Below are 25,419 nucleotides of genomic sequence, written 5' to 3'. Positions count from 1 at the left end.
GGAAGCCCCACTGCAGCTGAAATCCTGTTCTTGTCAGAGGAATAGGCAGATGTTCCCGAACTGCCATGTATTTGAGAAAGGCTATGTATAAGAGGAAATACTCAGCAGCTAAATCCAAGGTCGAAAAGAAAAAGAAGGCGAAGGTCCTTGCCACTGTTACAAAACCAGTTGGTGGGGACAAGAATGGTGGTACTCAGGTCGTTAAACTTCGCAAAATGCCTAGATACTATCCCACTGAAGATGTGCCTGGGAAGCTATTGAGCCATGGCAAAAAAACCATTCAGTCAGTATGTGAGAAAAACTGCCATCTAGCATCACACCCGGGACCATTCTAATTATCATCACTGGACGCCACAGAGGCAAGAGAGCGGTTTTCCTAAAGCAACTGGGCAGTGGCTTGCTACTTGTGACTGGACCTCTGTCCCTCAATCGAGTTCCTCTACGAAGGACACACCAGAAATTTGTCATCGCCACCACCACAAAAATTGACATCAGTAATGTTAAAATCCCAGGAATGGTGTCTGTGGCTCAGTGAGTAGGGTGCTGGCCCCATATGCTGAGAGTGGTGAGTTCGAACCCAACCCCGGCCAAACTGCAACAATAAAAATAAATAAATAAATAAATAAAAACAAACAAACAAACAAAAAACTTAGTAATGTTAAAATCCCGAAGCATCTTACTGATGCTTATTTCAAGAAGAAGCAGCTCTGGAAGCCCAGACGCCAGGAAGGTGAGATCTTCACCACAGAAAAAGAGAAATATGAGATAACAGAACAGTGCAAGGTTGATCAAAAAGCTGTGGACTCGGGCGGCGCCTGTGGCTCAAGGAGTAGGGCGCCGGTCCCATATGCGGGAGATGGCGGGTTCAAACCCATCCCCGGCCAAAAACCACAAAAAAAAAAAAAAAAAGCTGTGGACTCGCAAATTTTACCGAAGATCAAGGCTATTCCTCAGCTCCAGGGCTACCTGCGATGCATGTTTGCCCTGACAAATGGAGCTTACCCTCATAAAATGGTGTTTTAAATTTCTTAAAGAGAACCTAATTAAATGGCTAATAGATAACAAAAAAAAAACTACAAAGCAAAAAAGACTGATATGAGATTAAAAGGAGTATATAAAGTTTCCTGTTTTATTTTTTGCCTTATGGATAAAGATTTGTCTTTAAGGGGTGGCACCTGTGGCTCAAAGGGGTAGGGTGCCAGTCCCATATGCTGGAGGTGGCAGGTTCAAACCCAGCCCCCGCCAAAAACCACACACACACACACAAAAAAGATTTGTCTTTAAATGGGCAGTGCCCTTGGCTCAGTGACTAGGGCGCTGGACCCATATACCGAGGGTGGCAGGTTCGAATCTGGCCCTGCCAAATGGCAACAACAAAAAAATAGCTGGTCGTTGTGGCGGCCGCCTGTAGTCCCAGCTACTCAGGAGGCTGAGGCAAGAGAATTGCCTAAGCCAAAGAGCTGGAGGTTGCTGTGAGCTGTGACGCCACCGCACTCTACTGAGTGCAACAAGTAAGACTCTGTCTTAAAAAAAAAAAAAGATTGTCTTTAAAAATACTCAATGTAGGGCGGCGCCTGTGGCTCAGTCGGTAAGGCGCCGGCCCCATATACCGAGGGTGACGGGTTCAAGCCCGGCCCCGGCCAAACTGCAACCAAAAAATAGCTGGGCGTTGTGGCGGGCGCCTGTAGTCCCAGCTACTCGGGAGGCTGAGGCAAGAGAATCACCTAAGCCCAGGAGTTGGAGGTTGCTGTGAGCTGTGGGAGGCCACGGCACTCTACCGAGGGCCATAAAGTGAGACTCTGTCTCTACAAAAAAAAAAAGAAAAAAAAAAAATACTCCATGTAGGTGGCGCCTGTGGCTCAAAGGAGTAGGGCTCCAACCCCATATGCCAGAGGGGGTGGGTTCAAACACAGCCCTGGCCAAAAACTTAAAAAAAAAAAAAATACTCAATGTGGGCTGGTCACAGTGGCTTATGCCTGTAATCCCAGCACTCCAGGAGGCTGAGGCTGGTGTATTGTTTGAGGAGCTCAGGAGTTCCAGACAAGCCTGAGCAAGAGCAAGACCTTATCTCTACGAAAAATAAAGAAACTAGCCTGGCATGTGGTGCATGCCTATTGTCCCAGCTACTTGGGAGGCAGAGGCAAGAAGATCCTTTGAACCCAGGAGTTTGAGATTGCTGTGTGCTGTGAAGCCAAGGAACTCTATCTAGCCTGGGGTAACAGACTAAGACCCTGTCTCAAAAACATACAAACAAGTAAGATATTTTTCCCTAATGTCCAATGATTTTCATCACTTTTATATATGCTTATTGACCTTTTGGAAATTCTCTTCTGTGAAAAAAGCCCAGGTTTGTTTTTTTCTTTTTCTTTCTTTTTTTTTTTTTTTTTTGTAGAGACAGAGTCTCACTTTATGGCCCTCGGTAGAGTGCCGTGGCCTCACACAGCTCACAGCAACCTCCAACTCCTAGGCTTAAGGCGATTCTCTTGCCTCAGCCTCCCAAGTAGCTGGGACTACAGGCGCCCACCACAACGCCCGGCTATATTTTGGTTGCAGTTTAGCCGGGGCCAGGTTTGAACCCGCCACCCTCGGTATATGGGGCTGGCGCCTTACCGACTGAGCCACAGGCGCCGCCCCTCTTTTTCTTTCTTTTTTTTTTTTTTTGAGACAGAGCCTCAAGCTGTTGCCCTGGGTAGAGAGCTGTGGCATCACAGCTCACAGCAACCTCCAAATCCTGAGCTGAAGCGATTCTCCTGCCTCTGCCTCCCAAGTAGCTGGGACTACAGGCACCTGCCACAACACCCGGTTATTTTTTGGTTGCAGCTGTCATTGTTTGGCAGGTCCAGGCTGGATTCGAACCCACCAGCTCAGGTGTATGTGCCTGGTGCCTCAGCCGCTTGAGGCATAGGCGCCGAGCCAAAGCCCAGGTTTTTAATCCTTTTTTTTTTTTTTTTATTAGATGCACATTTTTATTTATTTATTTATTTTTATTTATTTTTTTTGGCCGGGGCTGGGTTTGAACCCGCCACCTCCGGCATATGGGACCGGTGCCCTACTCCTTGAGCCACAGGCGCCGCCCATTTATGTATTTATTTATTTATTTTGAGACAGTCTCACTTTGTGGCCCTTGGTAGAGTGCCCCGACATCACAGCTGACAGCAACCTCCAACTCCTTGGCTTACGTGATTCTCTTGCCTCAGCCTCCCAAGTGGCTGGGACTACAGGCACCTGGCACAACACCTGGCTATTTTTAGGGAAGGAGTCTCACTCTTGCTCAGGCTGGTTTCCAACCTGTGAGCTCAGACAGTCCACCCGCCTCAGCCTCCCAGTGAAAGGAAATTTTAAAATAATCATTAAAGTGCTGGGTGGGTCACACCTGTAATCCTAGCACTCTGGGAGGCTGAGGCAGATAGATTGCTTGTACTCAGGAGTCCGAAAACAGCTTCACCAAGAGCAAGACCCCATCTCTACTAAAAATAGAAAAATTAGCCAGGTCCCTATAGTCCCACTACTTGGGAGGCAGAGGCAAGGGGATTGCTTAAGCGGAGGAATTTGAGGTTGATGTGAGCTATGGCGTCAAGGCACTCTAGCCTGAGTAACAGAGTCAGACTCTGTCTCAAAAAAAGAAGAAAAAGTGCAGGGCGGCGCCTGTGGCTCAGTGAGTAGGGCACCGGCCCCACATACTAAGGGTGGTGGGTTCAAACCCAGCCCCAGCCAAACTGCAACAAAAAAATAGCCAGGCATTGTAGCAGGCGCCTGTAGTCTCAGCTCAGGAGGCTGAGGCAAGAAAATAGCCTAAGCCCAAGAGCTGGAGGTTGTTGTGAGCTATGATGCCACGGCAGTCTACCGAGGGCGACAAGCTGAGACTCTGTCTCTTAAAAAAAAAGAAGAAAAGAAAAAAAAGTGCATTCTTCTCTCTCTGTTAACAGATTAGGTAGATATTCCTAGTTAGTAGGAGAATGAGGACAGGTAACTTCTGCTCTAAGCAATATATAAGTGGCCCAGACTAATGGGAATGCAGTTATCTATAACTCAGGCCTGCTGAGGTCATTCCAGCCATTGTAATCAGTGTAGTTCATAAGAATGGAACAGATTTGTGGAAGTTTTACATACCAGGCTTGTAATTGGCCTTGTGTTGCCTGCACATGTTCACATTCTTTTTTTTTTTTTTTTGAGACAGAGCCTCAAGCTATCACCCTGGGTGGAGTACTGTGGCATCACAGCTCACAGCAACTTCCAACTCTTGGGCTCAAGCGATTCTCCTGCCTCCACCTCCCAAGTAGCTGGGACTACAGGCGCCCGCCACAACCTCTGACTATTTTTTGGTTGCAGCTGTCATTGTTGTTTGGCAGGCCCGGGCTGGATTTGAACCCACCAATTCAGGTGCATGTGGCTGGCACCTTAGCCGCATGAGCCACAGGCGCCGAGCCATGTTCACATTCTTGTAGAAAAAACTGTGTCATGTCACCTTTAACTACAAGGGGACACTGAGCATATGTCTACTCAGATATTATAGAAGTAGAAAAGGATTTGAGTGGACAGTTAGCAGTCCTTGAAAAGATAAGAAAAAAATCCCTGTGAGAAGATGCAGCTAACTCCTCTAATAATGCTTGTCTCCCAAGGTAAGGTAATAGGAGTCCTTCATCTTTTTTTTTTTTTTTTGAGACAGTCTCAAGTTGTTTTCCTGGGTAGAGTCCTGTGGCGTCACAGCTCACAGCAACCTCAAACTCTCAGACTTAAGATATCCTCTTGCCTCAGCCTCCTAAGTAGCTGGAACTACAGATGCCCGCCACAATGCAGGGCTATTTTCTTGTTGTTGTTGTCAAACCTGTTGAGGTTTTCATTGTTGTTTTAGCTGGCTCGGGCCAGGTTCAAACCCTCCAGCCTCAGTGTATGTGGCCAGCCCATAGCCCACTGAGGTATGGGCTCCACCCGGGAGGCCTTCATCTTTTTAGACCATATAATTTTGAAGTGCTTGCAGTTTTTTAAATACAATTATCTCTTACTATTATAATAAAAAAACTATAAAGCAAAATGAAAGATGGAGGCAATAACAAAAGATTTGACTACATAAGAGGTAAAACCACTTATATTCTTTTTTTTTTTTTTTTGCGACAGAGTCTCACTTTGTTGCCCTTGGTAGAGTGCTATGGCTTCATAGCTCACAGCAACGTTAAACTCTTGGGCTCAAGCCATCCTCTTGCCTCAGTTTTTCTATTTTTAGTAGAGATGGGGTCTTGGTTTTGCCCAGGCTGGTCTCTAACTGGTTAGTTCAAACAATCCATCCATCTCGGCCTCCCAGTGTGCTAGGATTACAGGCGTGAGCCACCATGCCCGGCCTAGCTTTTAATTTTCATCATGCAATTTTTTTTTTTGAGCTAGACTCTCATTTTGTCATCCTTGGTAGAGTTCTGTGGCATCATAGCTCACAGCAATCTCAAACTCTTGAGCTCAAGCTTCCCTAGTAGCTGCGACTACAGGCGCCAGCCATAATGCCTGGCTATTTTTTTTTTTTTTAGTTTTTGGCTGGGGCTGGGTTTGAACCTGCCACCTCCAGCATATGGGGCCAGTGCCCTACTCCTCTGAGCCACAGGCACTGCCCTGCCCGGCTATTTTTTAGAGACAGGGTCTGGCTCTGGCTCAGACTGGTCTTAAACCCCTGAGCTCATGGAATTCACTCACCTTGGCTTCCCAGAGTGCTGGGATTATAGGAGTAAGCCACCATGCCTGGCCTGCTCTAAATTAATTGAAAAACAATGATTTTGGTGGTGCCCCTTGCTCAGTGGGTAGGGTGCAGGCCATATACACCTAGGCTGTCGGGTTGGAAACAGACCCTGGCCTGCCAAACAAAATGACAACTGCAACAAAAAAAGAGCCAGGCGTTGTGGCAGGTGCCTGTAGTACTTGGGAGGCTGAGGCAAGAGAATCACTTAAGCCTAAGAGTTAGAGGTTGCTGTGAGCTGTGACACCACAGCGCGCTACCGAGGGCAACATAGTGAAACTCTGTCTCAAAAAAAAATTTTTTTTTTCATAATCCTAACACTTTGGGAGGCTGAGGCGGGTGGATTGCCTGAGTTTACCAGTTGGAGATCAGCCTGAGCCAGAGCAAGACCCCCCATCTCTAAAACTAACCCAGAGTTGTGGCAGGTGCATATCATCCCAGGTACTGGGAGGCTGAGGTAAGACAATCGCTTAAGCCCAAGAGTTTGAGGTTGCTGTGAGCTGTGATGCTATAGCAGTCTACCGAGGGGGACTCTGTCTCAAGAAAACAAAACACATAAAACATATATATATATATATTTCCTGATTTTCTTTTTCATACTATGTATATACCGATGTTTGGTCAAGAGGATTGAGCTGTGCATTAAGACGGGGCTGGGATGGGAGAAGAGGCGCCTGGGGCTCAGTGAGTAGGGCGCCGGCCCCATGTACTGAGGGTGGCGGGCCAAACCGCAACAAAAAAGTAGCCGGGCGTTGTGGCGGGCGCCCGTAGTCCCAGCCACTTGGGAGGCTGAGGCAAGAGAATCTCCTAAGCCCAAGAGCTGGAGGTTGCTGTGAGGTGTGTGATGCCACGGCACTCTACCGAGAGTGATGAAGTGCAAAAATAAATAAATAAATAAAATAAAAAGAAAGAAAGACTGGAGAGGGGAGCCGGAGGGTGACATCAGCCCAGGTTCCCTGTTCACCCTGATGTAGTCCTCACCACCAGGTAGCTCCTCCGCTGGAAAGCTCAAAGTCCCTCCTCTTCTCCCCTTCATCTCCCTGGAGTCCCATCTTTGTCTCGTCTCCTCTTTGGGGCGGTTCCCATCCTCATCGGGGATGGCTTCACCCTTCCTCCTGGCCAGGAGTTAGGGGAACTGTTCCCTCCTCCCTGGGCTGGAGTGACAGTTCCATATGCAGAGGTCATGCCCCCTATCAGCTGGGGTCACAGCCCCTTCCGTCGGGGGAGGGGTGTGTCACCAGCCAATAGCAGGGGTCACAGTTTCACCCGCGGCAGGCTCACAGGCCTCTGGCCCAGGACGCCCCCTCCCACGGCCTGGGTCCCAGTTTCCCGCCAAGGTCCCTCCTCCGAGATCCGTGGCCCCTCCTCCCGAGCCATGGTGCCCGCCCCGGGCGCTCCAGGCCTATCCCGGGAATGCCCCGGGCCCAGAGTCTCGGCGCCCACACAGACCCCGTCACTTTTGCGGAAGGCCTCGGACAGCTCACAGCCCTGCTCTTCGACCACCTGCCAGCTCTTCTCGCGGCCGCAGACCGCGAGCTCAGGGGGAGACCGGCCGCCACTGCGCCAGTCCGGGTGGGGCGGGATGGCGACCGCCGCGTTGCTGGAGGCCGGCCTGGCCCGGGTGCTCTTCTACCCCACGCTGCTCTACACGCTGTTGCGCGGGAAGATGCCTGGCCGGGGACACCGCGACTGGTACCACCGCATCGATTCCACGGTGCTGTTGGGCGCGCTGCCGTTGCGGAACATGACGCGCCAGGTGAGCCGGACCCAGGGCCTCCACGCCCGCATCGCCCCGCCGCGCTGCCGGGCCGGGCCTAGGGGCTTCCGCGGCCCTTGCTGAGCCCCCTCTTTGCCTCAGCAGCTGGTACAGGACGAGAACGTGCGCGCGGTGATCACCATGAACGAGGAGTATGAAACAAGGTTCCTGTGCAACTCCCCACAGGTGAGATGCCCGGGCCGCGGTTGGGGGTCGGGACCCGGGGGCAGGAGCTGGAGCAGGGGCGCCCTCCAGCCTTGCTCCCCATCCTGGGCCTGGGTCAGGGCCAACTAGAGACGTTTGGGGGAAGAGGGACGCTGCAGGTGACCGTGCTCTAGAGATAGGAGTCCCGGGCTTCTTTGCCTCCTAGGGAAGGAGGATCTGGGCCTCTAAGCTTAAATGGCTGCTGCTGGAGGTAGAATAGAAACTAATTGTGAAAGACAAAAGCACGAAGTTGAAAAGTCTCATTACTCCTTGTGCAGAAATGTATTCTTAATTTCACTAACCTAAAATCAGTAATTAAAATAAAAAGGCAACTTTGCTAGACTTTGCTGATTTCATTCATTCGTTTAACATTTTTTTTTTTTTTTTTTTGAGACAGGCCCTCTTTGTCGCCTCCGGTAGAGTCTCCTGGCCTCACAGCTCACAGCAACCTCCAACTCTCGGGCTCAAGTGATCCTCTTTAGGCTTCCAAGTAGCTGGGACTACAGGCTATGGCCACAATGCCCAGCTATTTTTAGAGGCAAGGTCTCCCTCTGATTCTGGTTGATCTAGAACCTATGAGGTGTCAGGCAATCTATACTCCTCTGCCTCCCAGAGTGCTAGGATTACAGGCCTCAGCCACCCTGTGCCGCCCATTCATTCAACATTTTTTTGAACACTGCATGTTGGTTAAGGCACTGTATTAGGCATTCAAGATGAAGAATAAAGCACCAATTAAAATTAGGAATTAAAGTAAGAAATGCACCCCTTTCCCCAACTTTATCATAAAATTATCCATTGAAAAATTGTAAAGGATTCATTTGGCTCTGATTTTGGGGAATTTTTTTTGTTGTTTTGTTTTTGAGAAAGAGTCTCACTTTATTCCTCTTGATAGAGTGCTGTGGCATCACAGCTCACAGCAATCTCAAATTCTTGGGCTTAAGCAATTCTCTTGCCTCAGCCTGTCAAGTAGCTGGGACTATAAGGACCTGCCACAATGCCCAGCAATTTTTTTTTTTTTTTTTTTGGCCAGGGCAGGGTTTGAACCCGCCACCTCTGGCATATGGGACCGGCGCCCTACTGCTTGAGCCACAGGCGCCGCCCAATTTTTGTTTTTTTTTGCAGTTTTTTGGCCGCAACTGGGTTTGAACCCACCACCTCTGGCATATAGGGCCAGCGCCCTACCCCTTTGAGCCACATGCACCGCCCAATGCCCAGCTATTTTTAGAGACAAGGTCTTGCTCTGGCCCAAGCTGGTCTCAAACCCGCAAGCTCAAATGGTCTATGCACCTCATTCTTCCAGAGTGCTAGGATTACAGTCTTGAGCCACCTCGACTGGCTGATTTAGGGGAATTTTTTTTTTTTTTAGAGACAGAGTCTCACTTTGTCCTCTCGGTAAAGTGCATGGTGTCACAGCTCACAACCTGCTCTTGGGCGTAGGCGATTCCCTTGCCTCAGCCTCCCAAGTAGCTGGGACTACAAGTGCCGACCAGAACCCAGCTGGGGCCAGGTTCAAACCCACCACCCTTGGTATATGGGGGTGGCGCCCCACTCACTGAGCCACAGGCGCTGCCCCAATTTAGGGGAATTTTTATGGGGCCTGTAATCCCAGCATTCCGGAAGGCCAAGGTGGGTGAATTGCTTGAGCTCAGGAGTTCAAGACCAGCCTAAGCAAAATCAAGACCCTCATCTCTAGTAAAAATAGAAACACTGACAAAAGAGGATCACTTGAACCCAAGAGTTGGAGGTTACCAGGAGCTATGACACCATGGCACTCCCAGGATGACAGCTTGAGACTCTGTCTCAAAAAATAAATAAATAAAAATAAAATATATTAATTAGTCATGGCATATATTTTTTTTTTTTTTTTTCCTGTAGAGACAGAGTTTCACTTTATTGCCCTCGGTAGAGTGCCGTGGCGTCACACGGCTCACAGCAACCTCCAACTCCTGGGCTTAGGCGATTCTCCTGCCTCAGCTTCCCAAGTAGCTGGGACAACAGGCGCCCGCCACAACGCCCGGCTATTTTTTTGTTGCCGTTTGGCCGGGGCTGGGTTTGAACCCGCCACCCTCGGCATATGGGGCTGGCGCCTTACTCACTGAGCCACAGGCGCCGCCCAATCATGGCATATATTTTAAAAGAACAGTTAACAAGGCTGGGTTTGAACCTGGCCAGGGCCAGCTAAACAACAGTGATAACTGCAACAACAACAAAAATAGCTGGGCATTGTGGTGGGTGCCTGTAGTCCCAGCTACTTGAGAGGCTAAGGCAAAAGAATTGCTTAAGCCCAAGAGTTTGAGGTTGCTGTGAGCTATGACACCAGGGCTCTCTACCAAGGATGACAAAGTGAGACTCTGTCTCAAAAAAAAAAAAAAAATAGGATTCTCCTGTAATCCCAGAACTTTGAGAGACTGAGGGGGAAGGATGCCCTGAGGCCAGGAGTTTGACACTAGCATGGGCAACATACTGAGTGAGACCCTGTTAAAAAATTTTTTTTAATTTTAAAAGAAAATATGGGCCAGGGTGGACACAAGGCAAGTGTTATTAGCCAAAATAGGAAATGTTCACTTGTGTGTTCTGTCCTGTGAAGCAAAAGGAGTCCAAATCTATGGGCAATTCCAGAACATGTTTGGTTTCTAGGTGTTAGTGAGGCACTGACATCTCTTAGATGTGGCTGTATCATTCCACTAGCCTAAGGAAATCTCAAGGCTGTGATTCTCTCATTTTAATATGCCTAATAAGTATCCTACATACAACCCCCAGAGATTCTGACTTGGGAAATTCCTACATAACAACCTCTGGACATTCTGACTGAGGAACTTTGGGGTAAAGTCTAGGACTCAGAGTATTTAGATTTTTATGGTGCTATCATTACATAAATCACAGGCTATAAAACTCTGCTTTTTGTTAATTTCATGAACGGTATTAAATATTGACGTTCATTGAGAGTCATGAAATCTCTGGTACTTATTAAAAGGTCAATAACAGGCCAGGCAAAGTTGCTTATGCCTGTAATCCTAGCACTCTGGGAGGCTGAGGTGAGTGGATCGATTGAGCTCAGGGGTTTGAGACCAGACTGAACAAAGTAAGACTCCATCTTTACTAAAAATAGAAGAACTAGCCAGGTGTAGTGACAGGCACATGTAGTCCCAGCTACTAGGGAAGCTGAGGCAAGAGGATTGCTTGAGACTAGGAGTTTGAAGTTGTTTTGAGTTATGATGGCCAGAACACTCTACCCAGGGCAACAGAATGAGCCTCTGTCTCAAAAAAAGGGTTAATTGGGCCCGGTGCGGTGCCTCACACCTGTAATCATAGTTCTCTGGGAGCCTGTGGTGGGTGAACTGCCCGAGCTCACAGGTTCGAGACCACCCTGAGCCAGAGTGAGACCTCATCTCTAAAAAAATAGCTGGCATTGGGCGGCGCCTGTGGCTCAAGGAGTAGGGCGCCAGTCCCATATGCTAGAGGTGGTGGGTTCAAACCCAGCCCCGGCCCCCCCCAAAAAAAAAAATAGCTGGCATTGTGGCTGGTGCCTGTAGTCCCAGCTACTTGGGAAGCTGAGCCAAGAGAATTGCTTGAGCCCAAGAGTTTGAGGTAGCTGTGAGCTATGAGGCCATGGCGACAAAGTGAGATTCTGTCTCAAAAAAAAGGTCAATAACAAGAGTAGCTGGTGCACATCTGAAGTCTTTTTTGTTTTTTGAGACAGAGCCTCAAGCTGTTGCCCTGGGTAGAGTGCTGTGGCATCACAGCTCACAGCAATCTCCAACTCCTGGGCTGAGCGATTCTCTTGCCTCTGCCTCCCAAGTAGCTGGGACTACAGGTGCCCACCACAACGCCCAGCTATTTTTTGGTTGCAGCTGTCATTGTTGTTTGGCGGACCTGGGCTGGATTTGAACCCACCAGCTCAGGTGTATGTGGCTGGCGCCTTAGCCGCTTGAGCCACAGGCACCAAGCCTCAACTCTTTTTTTTTTTTTTTTTTTTTTTTGTAGAGACAGAGTCTCACTACTTTATGGCCCTCAGTAGAGTGCCTTGGCATCAAACAGCTCACAGCAACCTCCAACTCCTGGGCTTAAGTGATCCTCCTGCCTCAGCCTCCGGAGTAGCTGGGATTACAGGCGCCCGCCACAACGCCCGGCTATTTTTTGGTTGCAGTTTGGCCGGGGCGGGTTTGAACCCGTCACCCTCGGTATATGGGGCCGGCGCCTTACCGACTGAGCCACAGGCGCCGCCCCTCAACTCTTAAAACAAAAATAAAGTTGCCTGGTTTGTCAGAGGCCATATTTCTCCTATCACTTCTTTTTTAGAGACAGTCTTACTTTATCGCCCTCAGTAGAGTGCTGTAGCATCACAGCTCACAGCAACCTCCAACTTCTGGGCTTAGGCAATTCTCTTGCTTCAGCCTCCCGAGTACCTGGGACTGCAGGTGCCCGCCAGAACGCCCAGCTATTATGTTGTTGCAGTTTGGCTGGGGTCAGGTTTGAACCTGCCACCATCAGTTTATGGGGCCCGTGCCCTACCCATTGAGCACAGGCACTGCCCACACTTCTCCTTTTTTTTTTTTTTGAGACAGAGGGTCTCATTTTGTTCCCCTCAGGAAAGTGCCAGGGCGTCACAGCTTATAGCAACCTCAGACTCTTGGGCTTAAGCGATTCTCTTGCGTCAACCTCAGTAGCCAGGACTACAGGTGCCTGCCCCCAACACCTAGCTGTTTTTTTGTTGTAGTTGTCATTATTGTTTCGCAGGCCAGGGACAGGTTCACCAGCCCTGGTGTATGTGGCTGGCACCCTAGCCGCCGAGCTACAGGTGCCCAGCCATCACTTCTCCTTTTTAAGAGAGAATATTATACTAATGAAAGTAGATGCATTGTTTTTTTGCTTGTTTGTTTATTTATTTATTTTTGCAGTTTTTGGCCGGGGCTGGGTTTGAACCTGCCACCTCCGGCATATTGGGGCCAGTGCCCTACCCCTTTGAGCCACAGGTGCTGCCATAGATGCACTCTTTTAAGTTTTAAAAATCCTATTTTATTTTATCAATTTATTTTGAGACAGAGTCTCACTTTGTCGCCGTTGGTGGAGTGCCACACCTTCATAGCTCACAGTAACCTCAAATTCGGGCTGAAGCAATCCTCTTGCCTCAATTTTTCATTTTTAGTAGATAAGAGGTCTCACTTTTGCTGGTCTTGAACTCATGAGCTCAATTGATTCACCTGCCTCAGCCTCCCAGAGTGTTAGGATTATAAGCAAGCCACCGTGCTGGCCCATATTTCCTTTTTTTTTTTTCTTTTTTTTAGAGACAGAGTTTCACTTTGCCGCCCTCAGTAGAGTGCAGTGGCATCATAGCTCACAGCAACCTCCAGCTCTTGGGCTTAGGCGATTCTCTTGCCTCAGCCCCAAGTAGCTGGGACTACAGGCGCCTGCCAAAATGCCTGACTATTTTTTGTTGCAGTTTGGCCTGGGCTGGGCTCGAACCCTCCGTATATGGGGCTGATGCCCCACTCACTGAGCCACAGGTGCCACCCTGGCCCATATTTTCTTTTAAAATTAAAAAAAAATTTTTAACAAGGTCTCACTCAGTATGTTGCCCATGCTAGTGTCAAACTCCTGGCCTCAGGGCATCCTTCCCCCTCAGTCTCCCAAAGTTCTGAGATTACAGGAGAATCCTATTTTCTTTTCTTTTTTTTTTTGAGACAGAGTCTCACTGGGTAGAGAGCTGTGTCATCATAGCTCACAGCAACCTCAAATTCTTGGACTCAAGTGATTCTCTTGCCTCAGCCTCCCAAGTAGCTGGGACTACAGGTGTCTGTCACAATGCCCAGCTATTTTTGTTTGTTTTTTTAAGCAGGCTTAGTTGTTTAGCAGGCCCGGGCCAGGTTCAAACCCACCAGCCCTAGGGCATGTGGCTGGCGCCCTAACCAGCTACAGGTGCTGAGCTGGGCCAGCCATTTTAAAAGCATTTCAGTAAGAAGTTTCTTTTTTAGGCAGTGCCTGTGCTCAAAGGAGTAGGTCACTTGCCCCATATATGGGAGGTGGCGGGTTCAAATCTGGCCCTGGCCAAAAAAAAAAGGATGAAGTTTCTTTTTAGAAAACAAGAAACAATATATTGACATTGTAGTAAACCCTGAAATTTTGCTCCCTGCTTGGGAGCCTCTTGTCATCCCATTCACGTGAGGTTTTTTCCATTCTTTTTATGCTGGTGGACCTGTTCCAGGAATGGAAAAGAGCAGGAGTTGAGCAGCTGCGGCTCAGCACAGTAGATATGACCGGGATTCCCACCTTGAACAACCTCCAGAAAGGAGTGCAGTTTGCTCTTGAGTACCAGTCGTTGGGCCAGTGTGTCTACGTGCATTGTAAGGCTGGGCGCTCTAGGAGTGCGACTATGGTGGCAGCATATCTGATTCAGGTAGGAAATGTCTTTCTGGATTGGCCTCATTTATAGCAGATTTCCAGAACTTCAATAGCATAGCCTATTTGTGGGCCTTGCTGGAAGGGGCCATGTACCAAATTTCAGGCTGTTTGAAGGAGGTATGGTATTGTGGAAAGCATCTGAGCTTTCTGGATAGACTCATCTCTAGCTTTGACACCTGCCAGCTAGGATAAGCAAAAGTGGCTTCTCCTTTCTGATACTGTTTGCTTAAACATGTTAGGAATCTTTTTTTTTGTTTGTTTTTTAGATAGAGTCTCAAGCTGTTGCCCTGGGTAGAGTGCCATGGCATCATAGTTCACAGCAACCTCCAACTCTTGGGCTTAAGCAATTCTCTTGCCTCAGGCTCCCACCACAACATCCAGTTGGGAATTTTAATTGACAAAGTACATCAAGCTTTGGCCTACAGCAGGCACTCAAAAAATGGTGTTACAACCTTCTGTGGCTTTGGGTGGAGTTCCAGGATTATTGAACCTTCTTTCCTACCAACAGAATGTGTTAGGTTTTTTTGGTTTGTTTGTTTGTTTTTTTGAGACAGAGTCTATGTTGCTCTTGATAGCATGCCATGGCATCACAGCTCACAGCAACCTCAAAGTCTTAGCTTAAACAATTCTCTTGCCTCAGCCTCCCAAGTAGCTGGAACTACAGGTGCCCGCCACAATGCCCAGCTATTTTTTGTTGCAGTTGTCATTATTGGTTAGCTGGCCCAAGCTGGGTTCGAACCCGCCAACTTCGGTGTACATGGCTGGTGCTGTAACCACTGTACTACAGGTGCTGAGTTGACAGAATGTGTTAGTGCTGTTGGGTATAGTGGGTCTACAGCTGCCAAAGGGAGGTCTAGGGTTGCTCTCAGCGTGTGCGTGCAGCCCCATGCACCATGCAGCTGGAAGGCGTGGAATGGTGATGTTCACAGCCTGTAATCTGCTACTTCATGCTTTTTCCCTGTAATCCCTATGTGGTTTCCAGAGGTTTATTTGGTTTGCGGGCTGATGTCTGTTGGACTTGAGCATTTCTCGTTCATTCCCCCAAAGCTGGTGATTAGAGACTCCAGCCTATGTAACTTTGAAAGCCTGGGATTCATGTGATCCTTGCTTATTTAATCAACAGTTTGAAGCTCGGTGCCCATAGTTCAGTGAGTAGGGCTCTGGCCACATACACCAGAGCTGACGGGTTCAAGCCCGGCCTGGGCTTGCTAACTAACAATGACAACTGCAACCAAAAAATAGCCAGGCGTTGTGGCGGGTACCTGTAGTCTCAGCTACTTGGAAGGCAGAGGCAAGAGAATCGCTTAAGCCCAGGAGTTTGAGGTTGCTGTGAGCTGTGACACCACAGCACTCTACTGAGGGCAACATAGTGAGACTCTGTCTCAAAAAAAAAAGAAAAATTTGAAAACACATCTCCAAGTACTGGGACTCACCTGAGGAGTTATTAAAAACTTGGATTGTGGGCGGTGCCTGTGGCTCAAGGAGTAGGGCGCTGGTCCCCATATGCCAGAGGTGGCGGGTTCAAACCTAGCCCCAGCCAAAAAAAGAAAAAAAAAAAAAAAACTTGGATTGTGGGCGGCGCCTGTGGCTCAGTCGGTAAGGCGCTGGCCCCGTATACCGAGGGTGGCGGGTTCAAACCCGGCCCCGGCCAAACTGCAACCAAAAAATAGCCGGGCGTTGTGGTGGGCGCCTGTAGTCCCAGCTACTCGGGAGGCTGAGGCAAGAGAATCACTTAAGCCCAGGAGTTGGAGGTTGCTGTGAACTGTGTGAGGCCACGGCACTCTACCGAGGGCCATAAAGTGAGACTCTGTCTCTACAAAAAAAAAAAAAAAAACTTGGATTGTTTCTTGACGTTTACTATGACAGAGAGATTAGCTGATTGCTAATAATGCAGGATTTACCATAAAAAAAATATGGGCTAGGTGGCGCCTGTGGCTCAGTGGGCAGGGCGCCGGCCCCATATACCGAGGGCGGGGTGTTCAAACCCGGCCCGGCCAAACTGCAACAAAAAAATAGCCGGGGCGTTGTAGCGGACACCTGTAGTCCCAGCTACTTGGGAGGCTGCAGCAAGAGAATTGCCTAAGCCCAGGAGTTGGAGGTTGCTGTGAGCTGTGTGAAGCCATGGCACACACAAAAATATGGGGTTACAACAGATGTCCAAACCCAGCAAAAGGCTAGAAACATGTGTAATAAATAGCATGTCAGGAAATCTAGTACTGTAATAGTAGTGCTGATCACTTTCAGAAACTCAGGTTTCTTTAAGTATTTCAGAGTGTAAGTTGTGGACATTTGTTTCTAGAAACAGGAGATATAAACTAAATTTTGCCTATCCATTTGTTTTGATTGGCAGGTTGGATACTTTAAAAATATTTAGAGTGGGGTCAGTGCCTGTGACTCAAAGGAGTAGGGCGCTGGCCCCATATACCCTATATACTGGAGGTGGTGGGTTCAAACCCAGACCTGGCCAAAAACTACAAGGAAAAAAAAAAAAAAAAAAAAAATATATATATATATATACGCACACACACATATATATATATTTAGACAAGGACCAGGCATGGTGGCTGATGCCTATAATCCTAGCACTCTGGGAAGCTGAGGCGAGTGGATTGCTTGAGTTCACAAGTTTGAGACCAGCTTGAGCAAGAACAAGACCCTGTCTCTCAAAAAAAAAATAGCCTGGTGTTGTGCTGGGCACCTGTAGTCCCAGCTACTTGGGAGGCTGAGACAAGAGAATCACTTAAACCTAAGAGTTTGAGGTTGCTGTGAGCTAAGATGCCACAGCACTCTACTGAGGGTGACAAAGTAAGACTATCTGGAAAAAAAAAGTTAGAGAAGCATATACGTTGTAGTCCTTCATCATTCCCTAGTCTCTTACACCCTCCCAGCTTGATTCATTTTAGTAACCTGTCTGACCCCCATATATATATTTTTTGAGACAGAGTCTCATTATGTTGCCCTTGGGAGCCTGCTATGGTGTCACAGCTCATAGCAACCTCAAATTCTTGGGCTTAAGCAATTCTCATGCCTCAGCCTCCCAAGTAGCTGGGACTTACAGGTGCCCTCCACAACGCCCAGCTATTTTTTTGGTAGCATTTGTCATTGTTGATTTTAGCTGGCCCGGGCTGGGTTCCAACCCACCAGCCTTGGTGTATGTGGCCAGCGCCCTACCCACTGAGCTATGGGTGCCGCCTGACCCCATATTTTCTAAGTCACGTGGATAGTTAAGCCTGGCCATGGTTGTTACTGTGGACTGGTGAGTATCTGACTGAATACCACCAAAGCTTTGGTCATAAGGGCTCTTTGCTGGAAACAGGTCTCAGGAGTATATTTTTGTGCCAAGTAACAGTTGAACCAGCCAGTTAGAAATCTATGTTTTCTTGGTTTCGTTGAGTTATACATCAATAAAACATTGAAAACCCTCCTGGTTAAATTAAAAAGTACTATTTTTCTAGCCATGACGACATATTGCATAAAAACATCTACCATATACTCTTTCCTAGAAATTCTGTAACCAAAAGCCCCGCTGAAGATACCGAGTAGGCCTAGTGCCTAGGCAGTCTTGAACTTATGATGTCAGCTTCACATGTGCAACCTTTTTTCCCCAGGGTTTGGGAGAGCAAGAATTGGGTAGAGAGACTGCCTTGTCCATCTGGCCTGTTGCATAATATTGTGGAGTCCCACTTTAACTCTGGTAGTTAAAGTGCTCTCCCATTTACAACAGTTTTTAAAACCTCCCAAATGGTTTTTTAAAAGAAATGAAATTCTGGGTCCTTTAGTGCCTGCTTGCCTATAGGTTCAGGGTGCCTTAACACCTGCTCCTTTCTTTCTGTGCTGATTTCCCAACTCTGTACTTCAGGTGCACAACTGGAGTCCAGAAGAGGCTGTAAAAGCCATCAGCGAGATCCGGTCACACATCCACATCAGACCTGGTCAATTGGATGTTCTAAAAGAATTCTACAAGATTACTGTAGAGACAGCCAAGGATGAGACATGTGACATATCAAAAACATGAATTACGTGGATTAGAAAGAACTCAATGTGACGTGAATCCCCTGGTCAGGAAAAAGAAGGAAGACAACCCTGCTTAACATAGAATAAAAAATTTTAACAGGACCTAAGGGCCTTAGGTCCAAATTTGACATAACAGAAATATGCTAATAGCTAATTTTGTTTCTTCTGTCTTGTTTCATTTTCCTGAAGTTACACTGTTGTGTAGCTAGAGAGGAGGAGATTTAGTGTGGCTTATATTTATAGCATAGAGGATAGTGATGGGGGTATTTTACTTTCTTGATCAGGGCCATGGAATTACTAATTTTAACAAAAATCTATTGTGCATCTAATATCGTGCCTGATGATATACAGCACTGTTAACTCAAAAAAAGTTAACACTTGAAAACAAGAGGAATAACTGATGTCTGGCTTTTTGCCACTGTCAGAAATCCCAATTTCAGCTGGGTGTGATGACCCAGACCTGTAATCCCAGGACTTTGGGAGGGTGAGGTGGGAGGATCACTTGAGGCAAGCCTGGGCAACAAAGGCCAACATTTACTCTCTAAAAAAAAATTTTTTTAAACTTAGCCAGGCATGGTTGACCCATGCCTATAGTCTAAGCTACACAGTAGGAACACTTGAACTCAGGAGTGAGACTACTGTGAGCTATGATTGCACCACTATACTCCAAAATGGGTGACAGAGCCTCATCTCTTAAGAAAAAAACAAAATCCAATTTTGCCCTGTGGGGTTCCCCCCACACTTTTATTATTATTATTATTATTATTTTGCAGTTTTGAAACTGGCGGGTTTGAACCTGCCATCTCCAGTATATGGGGCTCGTGCCCTACTCCTTTGAGCCACAGGTACCACCCGTCTCACACTTTTTTTTATTTGATTTTTGTTGCTGTTTTAGCTGGTAGGGGTCAGGTTCGAACCCACCACTCTCGGTATATGGGGCCAGCGCCCTACCTATGAGCCACAGGCACCGCCCCCCTATCACACTTTTAAAGCAGTGATCCTTAGCCGGGCGTGTGGCGGGCATCTGTAGTCCCAGCTACTCGGGAGGCTGAGGCAAGAGAATAGCTTAAGCCCAGGAGTTGGAGGTTGCTGTGAGCTGTGTGAGGCCACGACACTCTACCGAGGGCCATAAAGTACGACTCTGTCTCTACAAAAAAAATAAATAAATAAAGCAGGGATCCTGGCTCATGCCTATAATCCCAGCACTCTGGGAGGCTGAGGTGGGTGGATTGCTTGAACTCAGGAGTTTGAGACCAGCCTGAGCAAAATCGAGATCCTGTCTCTAAAAATGGCTGGGTATTATGGGTGCCTATAGTTGCAGCTACTTGGGAGGCTGAAGGAAGGGGATTGCTTGAGCCCAAGAGTTTGAGGTTGTTGTGAGCTACAATGGTGCCACAGCACTTTACTAAGGGCAACTGAGTAAAACTGTCTCGAAATAAAAAAACAAAAGATGGTGGCGCCTGTGGCTCACAGGAGTAGGGCACCGGCCCCATATACCAGAGGTGGTGGGTTCAAACCTGGCCAGGCCAAAAACTGCAAAAAAAAAACAAAAAACCAATGATCCTGTATATATAATAGAAAAAAAAGCATGGCCTGCAGATAGGACTGCTGACACAGAAATGTGTGGGCATGTCATCAGTTCCCCTAAGGAAGTTAATCCTTCCCTTCAGAATTCAACACAGACACACACATCCTTCCAAAAACTTTTATTTGTATGAATAATTCCTAGCCTTTAAAAGAGAAGAGAGCTTGTATTTTTGAGTTTGAAAAACGTTTTTGTTATTTTTTTTCCACTTTTTTTAAAATAACCTAGCAATGAATAGTTTCTGGTATTAATTAGAAACAATCCTTTCTACTTTCTGGCTTACCTCTTGAAATAAACAAAAAATAAAGCCAAAATTACATTTCCTGACAGATAGATGAGAAAAAAATAGAAGGAATGTCCTGAATTCTAGAGTTAAGTCTTGCTGGTGAGGTACACCTTCATCTTAGTCCACTATCCCAACCAAAGCCTGAAGGAAGACTCTAACACCTAATTCTCTGTGGAAAAATTATCAACTAGCCACTTCACAGGCTCTAGGAAAAAAGTATGATTGGGCATCTTTCCTTTGCCCTGGGATCAGGGGTGCTTCTGTTCAACATTGATCAGGTAAAGAGGGGAGGCTGTGGCTAAGGTCTGAGAAGAGGCTTGCTCTATGCAATTTGTAGTGTGGCACAGAATTACCAGGGGATGTCAGAGTACAGGCTGGCTACTCTCATTTCAAGCAGTCAGCTGAGCAGCAGCAGTCTAAAAAGCCCCAAACACAGAGCACTTCTATGGGTTTGAGGAAGGACAGTCACTGCCTTTCTAATCTGTGCCAAAAAATAACATATTACTGTGAACCGGGGCCCAAGGGACTTTGAATTTGGATAGGGAAAGGGGGAGGGCAAAGTAGTTAGTTGCATACTTCCATGCCTTAGGCCAACACAAACTGCAAATTAGTAAGCAACACCTTAATGCCCCTTGTGACAGTTACAGCTGAAGTGGCAGGGTCAAGCTTGTAGGTGTTGGCATCCCCCTTTTTATATCGGTCCCGGAAGACATAGATACTTCCGTTACAGCTGGCAATCTTCCAGAGGGATGGGGCAGAGCTCCAGGCCTCAGGAAGGCAAAGCCGGGTAAAGCTGTCTAGCATGGGATTGTAGCACACCAGGGAGTCCCCTTCAGCCACGATGAACACCAGATCCTTATGTACAGCTGCATGCATGCGCCCGGCGAAGGGCAGCACATAGGGCTTCACATGGCATTTGTCTGTCTCTGTGTCAAAGCACTGGATGAGTCGGGAAGGTTTGGTAAAGAAGTCCAGATCATTCTCCTCTCCCCCTAGTAAGTAGATGATTCCATTGAGGTTGGCACCAGCAGCCCCTGACACAGCCACCTCTAGCTGGGTTGTCTCTGTCCACACATTATCACCTACCCGATAATAGATGACTGCATTGGAGAGGGTATCCTGCAGTGTCTTGCCACCTAATGAATATATGGCATCTTTCCCGGGCACAGACACCAGGGTATGCTGGAGCCGGTCCCGAGGCAAAGGTGCACACCACTCCCAGTCAACGGTGGCATTGTTGCACTTCCACATGCGCCGTGGGATGGACCCTCCCACCACATACAAGTCTCCACCATGCTTGCAGGCCGCAGTGATCTGGTGGCACAAGCTGTTTTGGCCACTTACACTGATGGAGTCATCTTCTGCACAGTGCAAAGACACAGCCAATGAGTGGGTACGGGATGACTCTTTCCCAATCAGGTAGATGTGCACATTCTCACCAATTTCCTATTGGCAAAATTAAAATTGTTAAGTTATAGCTATCACTTCCAGGCTAAGGACCAGCTAAGACACGTATTCTTAAAAGTCCTGGCCCCTGGCTTGGCACCTGTGGCTCAAGCGGCTAAGGCGCTAGCCATATACACTTGAGCTGGCAGGTTCAAATCCAGCCTGGGCCCGCCAAACAACAATGACGCCTGCAACCAAAAAATAGCTGGGCGTTGTGGTGGGCACCTGTAGTCCCAGCTACTTGGGAGGCTGAGGCAAGAGAATTGCTTAAGCCCAGGAGCTGGAGGATGCTGTGAGCTGTGATGCCATAGCATTCTACCCAGGGCAACAGCTTGGGGCTCTGTCTCAAAAAAAAAAAAAAAAGTCCTGGCCCTTACACTTGTATCTTGCTCTAATACACTCCCCTCTAGTTACTGTATGTCATCCTGAGTCTTTTCTAATCACTTTCTTCTAGACAATTTTTGTTGAGTCAGACAATCCGTCACACTCACCCTTGAAGCATTTTTAAAATGACCATAAGCTGGTGCTTCAGACAAAGAGTGTTTAGGGGCCAGGGGTGGTGGCTCACACCTGTAATCCTAGCACTCTGGGAGGCTGAAGCCAGTGAATTGCTTGAGCTCAGGCATATGATACCAGCCTGAACAAGAGTGAGACCCTGTCACTACTAAAAACAGAAAAATGAGCCAGGTGTGTGGCAGGTGCCTGTAACCCCAGCTACTTGGGAGGCTGATGCAGGAGGATTACTTGAGTCTAAGTTTTTTTTTTGCAGTTTTTGGCCAGGGCCAGGTTTGAACCCGCCACCTTCGGTGTATGGGGCTGGCACCCTACTCCTTTGAGCCACAGGCGCAGCCTGAGTCCAAGAGTTTGAGGTAGCTATAACTATGACACCACAGCATTCTACCCAGGGCAATGGACTGAGACTCTGTCTCAAAAAAAGAAAAATACAAAGAAAATAGTTCTCTCTCAATGAACTTTGAAGTTCATGGATTGGTGGTTTTTAGGGTCACAAACACATCCTTCTCCCCAGATCATATCAACTTCAAGTCAGATATGGCTTACTAACCATCCATCAAAAAGAGGCCAGGCCAACTGATGGTTCAAATGTAGGCAGAGTATAATGTTCCAACTCTTAATGTAATGAAAACTACCTTACCTTCAAGCTAGTCCTGAGTGACTCTGCAAAAGCCTCTCTTTCTTCTTTATTAAAATTAATCCAGGCTTCTATTGCCTCTGTTGGATTCTGGGAACATGGAACTCCATCTATGAGAGCCAGGGGAAAGAATGGTCAATGACAATCTGATAATCCGAGAGAGAAATTTAGAGTAAGGCGCTTTAAGGGTATGAATCACTTTATTAGACTATCACCATATATGTATGTGTATATATATACATACACACCATGAGATTAACATAAAATTGCCTTGCCTTTTTTTTTTTTTTTTGCAGTTTTTGGCCGGGGTTGGGTTTGAACCCACCACCTCTGGCATATGGGGCCGGCGCCCTACCCCTTTTAGCCACAGGCGCTGCCCATAAAACTGCCTTGCTTTTTAAAAATCAAAATGGATGAAAAAAAAAAAAATTGAAATGGATGGCTTGGTATATTCTCATCTGCCATGGAAATAACCTACTAGGTTATATAGCTCAAACCTAAAGTATTGAACAACTCACTTGCAGGGTCAGTTTTGTTACCTAAAGTTGGGCCATCATTTAAGAAGTTTTTTAGTTTCTTAGCTATCTTGACTCATCATCAATTTACACAGGTAATTAAAACCACAAGTACATGCAAAGTACAAGAGAAATAAGAACACTTAAGCAGGGAAGAGATAGAGTATAATACAAATAGCTGCTTACTATTTTTTTTTTTTTTGAAACAGAGTCTTACTCTGTCACCCTTGGTAGAGTGCCATGGTGTCACAGCTCACAGCAACTTCAAACGCTAGGGCTGAAGTGATTCTCTTGCATCACCCTCCAAGTAGCTGGGACTACAGGTGCCCGCGATAATGCCTGGCAATTTTTTTGTTGTAGTTGTCATTGTTGTTTAGCAGATCTGGGCCGAGTTTGAACCCGCTAGCCCCGGTGTATGTGGCCAGCGCCCTAACCACTGAGCACAGGCACCAAGCCTACTTACTACCTTTTGTGGGTGAGTGCTGGTTTCTTCCTCTGTATACGGACTGACAATTACACTGAATCTCAACTCAACCTGTTTCATCAGGTATCTCAATAGCAATGTAGGAAAAATAATGTAAACCAAGACCAGAAAGCGTGATGGTTCCTTTCTCCTGAACTAGTACACTGAACAAGTAGCTGGATATGATATTCCCTTTCCTAAAACTTACCTGAAATGATATCAGTAAGTAAATGATGGGGTAAGTGTAGAAATTCCTCTGTGCTCTGCAGCTGTGCCAAGTGGGTCTTGGCACAGTGCTTGGCAGCAGTGTAGAGTTCAGGATCACTGTGCCGATCTGCCAGCCACATCACCTGAAGACAGTTTCCCACTTGCACTGTGCGGGCCAAAAACCGAGAACATTCCTCAAAGAGAGATGTCAGCTGGTACATGTCTGACACCTCATAAATTTCCTGCAACTCATCAGCTCGAAGTTTCACAGTCCCATGGTAGATATAGTCAACCAGGAGCTGGAAAACAGACTCACTGACATCCTGCAGCACTATCACCCGATTGTGGGCCTCCTTCAGGTTGGAAGTGAACATGGACCTGAAGAAGCAGCTCTGAGCTGAGAGGACCAACCGATGGAGCTGAAACTCCCGGCCTTCTACAGAAATGGTGACATCAGCAAAGAGCTCCTCCTCCAGACACAGTTTCATGATGCCTTGAGCCACACGCCCTGAGTGCGACCGATCTTTGAAAGTGTAGTTCACAAAGTAGTTCTCATCCATGGATGCTCCAGGCTCCTCGGGTGATTCCATGGTAGCCAGCTTTTCTCTCTTTCAGCTGTCTAGAAAGCAACACCACTGTGAGTAACTTGGGGGATTCACAGCCATAGTCTATGAATCCAACTGTCCAACTCAGTGAGGTTAAAGGAAAAAGTGAGAGCAAAGTATGTCCAAATTAGCCTTAGTCTTGCCCTGCCATGATGTCCCTGATGCTCTCCTTCAACCAAATCTGTTCATTCACCTTCAGAGACGCCCCTCCCCCAATGAAATCAATGAAAGTTCTAATTCTTTTCCATGATGTTAAAATACTTGGGATTTGGGCGGCACCTGTGGCTCAAGGAGTAGGGCGCCAGTCCCATATGCCGGAGGTGGCGGGTTCAAACCTAGCCCCGGCCAAAAACCACAAAAAAAAAAAAAAAAAAAATACTTGGGATTTAAATCAACGTATGAAAGCAAGGGACTGGTGGAAGCCTACAATTTAACCAGATAACTCGGGCATAAAACTAATAACTCTCAGGGGCAGCAGAACCAGACAAAAACGATCCCCACATCCTTGCACGTGGGGGTCCTGTCTCCTCCCACGCAAGGAGTCCACACACTCGGATGTGAGGATTGGCCTGGGATAGCGTCAGTCCCACGTTTGATCTCTTCTGAGCTTGTTTTCTCCACTTCCCCACTCGCTCTAAAGATTTCCCAAGGCTCTGTCCCATAACTGGAGACAGAATCCAGCCAACCCTAGCCTGGGACATGGGGTCCCATCTCCCAGAAGTGTCCTCGCTCCACCTGGAGTCGCCCAGGAAACGATCGCCAAGGAAACCGTTCTTCCTGCTCAGTCCCGCCGGCCTCGCTCAAAACCTCGCCTCAGGAAGCGGGGGAGGGGTGCGGAACGTAGAACCCAGAACGCACACCCCCGTCCCTCCTCTCACCCGTCCGGTTCTTCAGCGACCTGGCCTTCTCTCCAGCGTCTGCCACACCGAGCTAGGGCTACGTTCACCTCACGGTTTCCCCACCTGTCGGCCTCGCTTTCTCACCTGCTTTCCCTCCTTTCATCCCGGTGCCCCGAACCCGGAACCTCTGCTTCCGGCTCCGCGTCCGCCCGGAAGAGGTTCCGCTGCACA

General features: G+C 47.6%; 2 protein-coding genes and 1 pseudogene across 5 annotated transcripts; 2 read left to right on the top strand and 1 right to left on the bottom strand.

Annotated features, from left to right (window-relative positions):
• On the top strand, positions 1–1,063 carry LOC128564869 (60S ribosomal protein L6-like; annotated as a pseudogene).
• A 5,906-nt stretch (positions 1,064–6,969) lies between these two features.
• On the top strand, positions 6,970–19,638 carry PTPMT1 (protein tyrosine phosphatase mitochondrial 1). Of its 2 annotated transcripts, XM_053560801.1 has the most exons (4): positions 6,970–7,475; positions 7,581–7,661; positions 13,882–14,073; positions 17,938–19,638. In XM_053560801.1, the coding sequence occupies exons 1-4, from the start codon at positions 7,095–7,097 to the stop codon at positions 18,091–18,093; spliced, it is 810 nt and encodes a 269-aa protein (XP_053416776.1). In that variant the 5' UTR covers positions 6,970–7,094; the 3' UTR covers positions 18,094–19,638. The 2 variants fall into 2 exon arrangements, with proteins under 2 accessions (XP_053416776.1, XP_053416777.1); XM_053560802.1 differs by lacking the exon at positions 13,882–14,073 and having other exon boundaries at positions 6,972–7,475.
• Positions 19,639–19,783: 145 nt separating this feature from the next.
• Positions 19,784–25,417, bottom strand: KBTBD4 (kelch repeat and BTB domain containing 4). Of its 3 annotated transcripts, none has more exons than XM_053560789.1 (4): positions 25,333–25,417; positions 23,746–24,363; positions 22,563–22,669; positions 19,784–21,409 (listed from the first exon to the last, which is right to left on the bottom strand). In XM_053560789.1, the coding sequence occupies exons 2-4, from the start codon at positions 24,332–24,334 to the stop codon at positions 20,549–20,551; spliced, it is 1,557 nt and encodes a 518-aa protein (XP_053416764.1). In that variant the 5' UTR covers positions 24,335–24,363; positions 25,333–25,417; the 3' UTR covers positions 19,784–20,548. The 3 variants fall into 3 exon arrangements, with proteins under 3 accessions (XP_053416764.1, XP_053416765.1, XP_053416766.1); XM_053560790.1 differs by having other exon boundaries at positions 25,228–25,368; XM_053560791.1 differs by lacking the exon at positions 25,333–25,417 and adding an exon at positions 25,085–25,207.
• Positions 25,418–25,419: the final 2 nt, after the last annotated feature.

Source organism: Nycticebus coucang, chromosome 14 (genome assembly GCF_027406575.1).
Source record: "Nycticebus coucang isolate mNycCou1 chromosome 14, mNycCou1.pri, whole genome shotgun sequence".
Classification (NCBI taxonomy): Eukaryota; Metazoa; Chordata; class Mammalia; order Primates; family Lorisidae; genus Nycticebus; species Nycticebus coucang.
This window is presented reverse-complemented; position numbering and strand designations above follow the sequence as displayed.

Coding starts and splice junctions, on each gene's coding strand:
- PTPMT1 (XM_053560801.1), top strand. CDS start 7,095: ATGGTGCCCGCCCCGGGCGCTCCAGGCCTATCCCGGGAATGCCCCGGG. Junction 7,476..7,580: donor TGCGGAACATGACGCGCCAG/GTGAGCCGGACC, acceptor TTGCCTCAGCAG/CTGGTACAGGACGAGAACGT. Junction 14,074..17,937: donor TGGCAGCATATCTGATTCAG/GTAGGAAATGTC, acceptor TCTGTACTTCAG/GTGCACAACTGGAGTCCAGA.
- KBTBD4 (XM_053560789.1), bottom strand. CDS start 24,334: ATGGAATCACCCGAGGAGCCTGGAGCATCCATGGATGAGAACTACTTT. Junction 22,670..23,745: donor ACTTACTGATATCATTTCAG/GTAAGTTTTAGG, acceptor TGGCTCTCATAG/ATGGAGTTCCATGTTCCCAG. Junction 21,410..22,562: donor CACTCAGGACTAGCTTGAAG/GTAAGGTAGTTT, acceptor TTTTGCCAATAG/GAAATTGGTGAGAATGTGCA.